The following is a 7,468-nucleotide window of genomic DNA, read 5'->3' as shown; positions in this document are numbered from 1 at the left end:
TAAAAAAAATTTTTAAAATTGTGTTTTTTTTAAAAAAAAAAAAAAAAAAAAAACTTGTTTCAAACTACCACAGCAACTAAGATGACTAGCAATGTGACCTTGGTTCAGACAAATAAATACCAAAAAAGCATCAGGTCTACTGTCATTATATAATTTACCCAATGTCATTCAAGCATCAAACGGCTATTTATACTGATTGGAAATAATGTTTTTTAACTTTCAAAAATAAAAATTTATAAAATTCAGCTTAAGGTCAGATATCAACCTTAAATCTAGCCATGCAACATCAATAGCACAATCTTCTAGCTGTCCTCTCAGCCCTAAGGTATAATACTTGAATGAATGACCTTATTTCAAGGGAAGTTCTTTTATACACTGACATGGATGTAATATATTTCATTATTTCTATCTTTCTGAGAATAATGAATTCTTGCAAACTGAGCCAATGGTTTTAGAAGTGCTGATGGCGCAGAATTCTTTGGCATGCAAGGATGAGGGACTCACTGTCACCTCATGTGCCATACCTGGTATGCACTGTGCTGTGGCTTCGGTGGTAATGGTTGGAGCGACAGCGGGTTGCTGCTGACTAGAGCTCACTTCTGGTTCGGTGTTAACTGAAGGAGAAAGAGCTACCTCACAGGAGGAGACTTGGCTGGGCAGATGGGACAGGAATTCTTCAGAAGCCACTTGATCATCTTGTCCAGGCAGCTGCAGGGCAGACAAAGGGATACTGATCTGTTTGTTAGGATGGGATGTGCTCACAGGCATCTGCATAGCCATCTGCTGGTTGGTGCCATGGGCACCAGGAGGTCCTCTGTTTGGTGAAGCCAGAGATACCCTGGCAGTCTTCTGGACAATTGGTCTGGAGATGACAGAGGGGGATGCAGAAAGACCATGTGGGTCCAGTTCTGTGCTGATGGCAGATGTTACATGAGGAATCAGCTTAGCAGACCCAACACAGGAGGGGCCAGCATGAGCCTGAGACTTGGGTTTTGCCATTTGTGTCAATGACAGGGCTGGTCCATCTACCCCTCCAGTAAGCTCTGCATTTGCCACAATGTAGTAATCTTCGGGAATCTCCTGTTTGATTTTCTTGATAATGACATCATTGCTGCATTCATCAACCATCTGCGCCTGGGAGCCTGAGTGGAGGGAAGACGGGACTATGCCAGGCCTTTTGCGAGTGATACTTTGAGGCCTTTGGGTTTGGGGTTCAAAGTCACTATCCTCATCTGTAACCGAAGACTCACAAACCATGTCGAAAAGAGTGTTTTCATCTTCATATTCCTCAACAGCCTCGTCCAGTTCAGAAGGCTCACTGCAATAAGAGAAGTCACAAGAGTCTCTGGTCCGGTTACAGTCTAGCTTTGCCTTCACAGGTCTCCCTGGGTACCTTTCGACAGGGCTAGTCTGTGTCTCAGAAGGCACCCCAATTATACTGGGACTATCGGAGTTAAAACTTCTGTTATCCTGGAAGCAGACCCTCTCTTGGGACCCAGCTCTGCAAGTAGCTGTTAGTGGCCAGTGGTAAGCATGGCCAGCACTGCAGCCCCACATTGCAGTCAGGTTCCCATGGGAACCTTCAGAAAGCAAGTGTTTCAGGTTTGGAATGAGGCTGCAAATGGTCCCATGGCTGTGGGCCCAGCTGACCAATTTGGACAGATTCTCAGATGAGGTATGAAGACAATCCTCCATGTTACAGGATCAGCAGTGTCTTTCCTAAAGGGAAATAATCAAAATAAGAAGTCATTATCACCCCCACACAGTCCCACATCACAATTATTTTAATTTCCTCCAACTACGCTTATTTGGCATAAAAAGAAAAAAAGGAATTTCCAAACTGCATCCTGTTAATATCAATGCATATGGGCAAGAATTGAAAGGGAACACAGGAAAAAGAAAGAATAGCTAGTGACTTGCAATTGAAGAATTTGGAGAAAAATTTTTGTTCATTTTCTTTTATCATTATAGTAATGCCTTCATAAGTAAAGAAAAGAGGGAAATAAAAAAGAAACGAGAAATAAAAAAGAGGTTAACTTTGTCATGGTACATTTCACTTCCAAAGTCAAAGAAATAGGGTCAGTCAGCCTCTTAATAATAAATGCATTGGGGCCGCAGGTGACCTGGTGGTAAGGGCACTGGACTCCCACATGGCTGACTGCAGTTTGAGTCCCAGACCTGGTGACTTGCTTTCTCATTTTCTTTCTCTTTCTCTCACTCTCACTCTCGTTCTGTCCCTCTCTGGTCAAATTTAAATAAATAGATAAATGAAGAGAAATTGTTAAAAATTATTTTTAAAAAAACACAATAAATGCATTGCTCATTTTAACAAAGAGGATGTACCTCCGATGTCCTCTTTGTCATCAGAAAATTCATTACTAAAGGCAGAGCGAACAGAGAGGTTTGGATCAGTTCTAAGATCCAATCCATTCCAGGATGGATGTCAGAGAACAGAAATCAATACTCTGCTGGGTATCAGAAAACAACATAACTGGGAGTCCACAGAAAGAATGAGCGGCTAATTCAGAAAGCGAGAAGAAAATCATTAGCAAAGAAGGGGGAACAGACTGGGAGGAGACCCAGTGGAAAGGCAGGCAGTAGACTAGAAGCAACAGTGGGTAGGCCTGATTTTAGCTCTTACCACTCTCAGGGGCAAGTTTCCCGCCTCCTGGCTATCTGAAATTCTTGACCTGCTGCCTTTCATCTCATGATTAAGAGTAGTCTTTTCCCTTTTCTGTGGTTCAACTTTCCACAGTTACAGTTGCCCATAGTTAACCAGATGAGAAAATATTAAATCCAGAGAGACAAAGAGAGATGGGGAGAGAGAAAGAGAGAAATCTTACCCCTTAGGGAGGATGGCTATGCCATGATCCCTTCTCCCCCATTCTCCTCTAAGGATTTTGGGCATGCTTGAGTTTCAAGCCACCAGGTCTGGGACTTAAACTGCAATCGGCCACGTGGGAGTCAGAGCTTTAACCACTATGCCACCTGCTGGCCTTTGGTTATCAGATTTTTTTTAAAAGGCAAATATAGGATTCAGTACTATGTGTGGTTTCTTTCTTTTTTTTTTTTTTTTTTTTTGAGAGATTTTCACTATAGGGCGCGTGCGCTCACCAGACAGACAGAGAGAGACATAGAGATAGAAAGCAAGAAATCACCCCCCAGGGGGTATGGCCACGCCACAATCCCTTCTCCTCCATTCTCCTCTCGGGATCTTGGGCACGCACGCACACGCGCCTGGCGTGAGTTTTAAGCCACCAGGTCGGGGACACGAACCACGGTCAACTACGTGGGAGTCCAGCAACATAGCCATTACACTAACTGCTGGTTCCCTATGTGTGGTTTCTGACATCTACCAAGGATCTTGGAATTATCCCCACAGATAAGGGAGAACAACTGTAGAAATAAAGGACGTATCTATCATGTGGGGTCCCATAAACCCAAGAATAACTACCTACCAAATAGAAGTCAGTCATGCATCACTTGACAGGGATACGGTCTGAAAATGTGTTGTTAGGGGACTTCATTACTGTGCAAACAGAATAGAGTGTACTTGCACAAACCTAGATAGTCCAGCCTACTGCACACCTAGGCTGTATGATACAGCCTTTAAGCTCCTATGGGTTCATCCCTGTACATGCAATCCATTGTTGATGAAAACACTGTGATGAGGCACATGACTATATATCATTCCTTACTGGGAAGGAGTCAGAAAGAATTGCTTGTCGGAGCCAGCAGATGGCACAGTAGTTAAGGTGCTGGACTCCCATGTAGTCAACTGTAGTTCAAGTCCCAGACCCAGTGCCTTAAAACTTATGCTGGACATTTATGCATGCATGCCCAAAATCTCAGGAGGAGAATGGAAAAGGGATTGCGGCAGGGCCATCCCTTGAACGGGTGATATTCCTCACTTTCCCTCTCTCCTCTCCAAACCTTTTAAAAAAAAAAAAAGAACCCGTTGTTATGAGGCCTTGGGTAAGAATGAGGACAACAGAACAGGTAGGAAAAGTACAAGGGGACACGCAGTCTGCAAATGAATGGAAAAATTAAGGCTCTGCCCAGAGGGAGATCCTGGGGAGTCTGGGTGGAAAGGCACAATGATCTTCATGTGTTTGGTCTGCCCTGGGCAGCTGCAGGAGTGGGTGACAAGAAGTACCTCACTGGAGGTGGGCTCTGCATTAAGGCTGCTGGTGCCTAACTGCAACGCCCCGTGGCCAGGCCAAAGTGCTCGTCTTGAGCCTCCACAGCTCCCCATCAGCAGGTGTAGCTTAAGTTTTTATTATTAAGGTCTCTGTGATGGCCACAGCCATCGCTCAAGCCTCATTCCTACTATCATGTCCTCTTCCCATACTTCGTGTGATCCCATCTTTTCTAACCACATTTTCTCACCTCCACTAGGCCTCTAAAACACATTCTTTGGCTTAATATGTATCCCTTCTCCTTCCTCACCTGGAAAGCCCCTTTGAGAATGAACATGGGGCCACCTCCTGTGGAAGTCTGTTCAGATCCCCTTTCTGCTTTGGAGTTTTGGTGGATGCCCTTCACTTATGCCACCATCATTTCTTGAGGAATGTGTCTCTGCTCTCCTTTGATCACTGACTTGCTTCTCTATCTCCAGACTTGGCTGAGGATTCCTTGAGTGAAGGGACTATGACTTAATCATTCACTCATGAGGATCTACTTGGGGGATATAGAAATTAACAAGACATGGTATGCTCCTGTAGGCTATTGTCTGGCATACGGTTTGTCTCAAATAAATGATAGAAGATTGAACAAATGAACACTGCCAGCACCATCAACACTAATACAGTGAACATATAAGACTCAAAAAAGAAACATGAAATTTCTTCTGATCTCTTTTATTGGAATCATTCAAGGGAATAGGGTGGTTTTTCATTTTTTTTTTCCTCTGATGATGTAAATAAAACACAGCTGTCTGTGCATGTAGGCGTGTAATAGATGAGTAACCACAGCTCAGATGCAGCCGCAGTAAATAAGAACAATGACCATCAAAGTTGCAACTCAAAATTCTAAACCTGGAATGGCTCTCTGCTGCCTCAAACAGTTGCTAATTACTTCTAAGCTTAAAATAACAGGACTATGTGATCTTAAATTTCCTTTATATTCTAACAATTTAGGGACTTATTTCATTTATATTTCTTTCATACAACTTTGGTTAAAGTAGAGAAACATAAAAAAGAAAGAAGGACTGATTTGTCTGTTTTTAGGGGTTTGTTGTTGTTGTTTGTTTGTTTTGAGAGTTTTCCTATAGGGTGTGTGCGCTCACTGTAGAGACAGGACTGAGAAACCGCTCCCCTGGGTGGATGGCCACACTGCAATCCCTTCTTCTCCATTCTCCTCAGACACGTGTACAATCAGGTCCGGGACAGAAACCACCAGAAACCACCATAGGACCGTCAGCTACATGGGAGTCCAACAATGTAACCATTTAGCCATCTGCTGGTCCCTGTTTTGAGCTTTTTAACTTAGCTATTTAATCGGTGTGGGCGGAGACTGCTACTTGCCTACTCGTCCATTCTTTTTATTCCTTAGAGTCCCAATTTGCTGGGGCAACAATGTGCTCAGTTAAAATATTTCCCAGCAGTCCCTGAAATAAGAGGCCACCCTATGACACAGTTCTGGCCAACAACACTGGGTGAGCTTCTGGGAAAGCCCCTGAAAACAGATTTGTCTTGGTCTTTGTAGTTGCCCTTCCTCTTTCTTACTGCCTAAAAAAGATAATGGCTAAAGCTCCAGGGGCCTCTTGGGATGGGAGGCTCAAGAAAGGAGAATTTAAGGATGGGAGAGAACAGCTAGAGGAACCTAGTAACATTGAGGAGCCACCATAATGGTCAACTCTAAACTGTCTACTCCAGGATTCCTTGTTATTCATAGTGGAAATATAGGCCCCCCCATCTTGTTCTAGATATTTGAACTATTGTTGTTTGTTACTTACCGCTAAACTCAATCGCTAATACACACAAAGTAATACACGTATCTCTGTTTTTTGACACCTCAGAGCAGAATTTTTCATTTTCTCTGCAGAATACTCCAGTACAATTGTTATTCAGATTGGACTCTACAAATAAATTCTTGTGAGGTCTTTAACTCTATGTCAAAATGTTTTACCTGTTTTCATTTTGATCATAACTACATAATTAACATAAGCATTTATGAATCATCTAATCACTTGTTTGCTTGTGTATTTATACTTATGTTAGGGCCTATAATCAACTAAACCAGTATTCCCTCAACTGCCTACGTTAGGAAATCTGTTTATGCGGTATTCTTTTCAGCAGATAAAACTTATCTTTTGCATTAATATTTTTCAAACAAAAGACATTATGGTCTGACATCTTGAAAATGGCTGGTTGGGACCAGCAGGTGGCATGGTGGTTAGGGCGCTGGACACTCTCATATGGCCGACCAGGGTTCGAGTCCTGAATCTGGTGGCTTGCTTTCTCACTTCCTCTCTCTCTCACTCTCACCCTCTGTCTCTCTCTGGTCAAACTAGTAATAATAATAATAATAAATGAATGAATGAATAAATAAATAATAAATAATTAAAAAAAGAAAATGGCTGATTCAGTAATATACCACTTTACGTGTTATAAGATAGTAAGAAAAGGAGTTGAAAATAAATTATCTACACTCACAGAAAATCATGTATGTTATGGTACAGTATTTTAATGACGATATTCCAACAGTTAAGTACATAAAAATGAGGTAGATCAAAGCATAAAATATAAAAGAAACTTAACCTACTATACAGGTAAAAGCTACTAAACAACAGTAAAACAGTACCTTTGCTGAAGGTCCCACAGTCAGAAAAAAAAACATGCTATAACTAATATAAATAAAAGGCAGAGTAGATACAGTTATAAATTTTACTGAAGCTTATCCACTTAATTCTGTTACTAATCAACCTTTAGGAATCAACAGGCAGTAATCATTAAGTCACTTTTATTATATCCTGGATTCACTGGCAATCTCATGAAGAGGCTCTTAAACTTTTTTTGAGTACCGTAAAATAAAAATATTTTCCAGTATTACTGTTAATATATTTCTACCTGGCAACTAATGTTAGCTGACAGTTATGACGGCATAATGATCTAATATACAGGGCAATTAAACAGATTGAGTCCAAGCTGACATGTTTATTAATATACTTAGTATATTCTAAGTTTAATATAAAATGGAATCAAAGACAAGACAATCAAGGTATTTTTGAAATGCCAAAAATAAATAGCTTCTGAAATTTACTAATATCCTTTAGCAGTCTAACAATAGACCGTATTTTTTTTTTTTTTTTGGAGAGTTTTTTTTGTTGTTGTTATAGGGAGTGTGCACTTGCTGGAGAGACAAAGAGAGACAGAGAGACAGAAAGCGAGAAATCACCCCCCGGGGGGATGGCCACACCACAATTCCTTCTCCTCCATTTTCCTCTTGGGATCTTGGGCACACGTGC

General features: G+C 41.5%; 1 protein-coding gene across 3 annotated transcripts in view; it reads right to left on the bottom strand.

The window, feature by feature from the left end:
• Nucleotides 1–1,720, bottom strand: part of KIAA1958 (KIAA1958 ortholog) — an 87,959-nt gene extending 86,239 nt beyond the window's left edge. For all 3 annotated transcript variants that reach the window (XM_014585511.2, XM_006142743.3, XM_014585498.1), the window contains exon 1: nucleotides 525–1,720. In XM_014585511.2, the coding sequence (XP_014440997.1) occupies nucleotides 525–1,695 (1,171 nt within the window). In that variant the 5' untranslated portion in view covers nucleotides 1,696–1,720. The remainder of the gene's footprint in view (nucleotides 1–524) is intronic.
• Nucleotides 1,721–7,468: the final 5,748 nt, after the last annotated feature.

This window comes from Tupaia chinensis, unplaced genomic scaffold, assembly GCF_000334495.1.
Source record: "Tupaia chinensis unplaced genomic scaffold, TupChi_1.0 Scaffold000081_1, whole genome shotgun sequence".
NCBI lineage: Eukaryota > Metazoa > Chordata > Mammalia > Scandentia > Tupaiidae > Tupaia > Tupaia belangeri.
The sequence above is the reverse complement of the archived record's forward strand: the minus strand, read 5'-3'. Positions and strand labels throughout refer to the sequence as shown.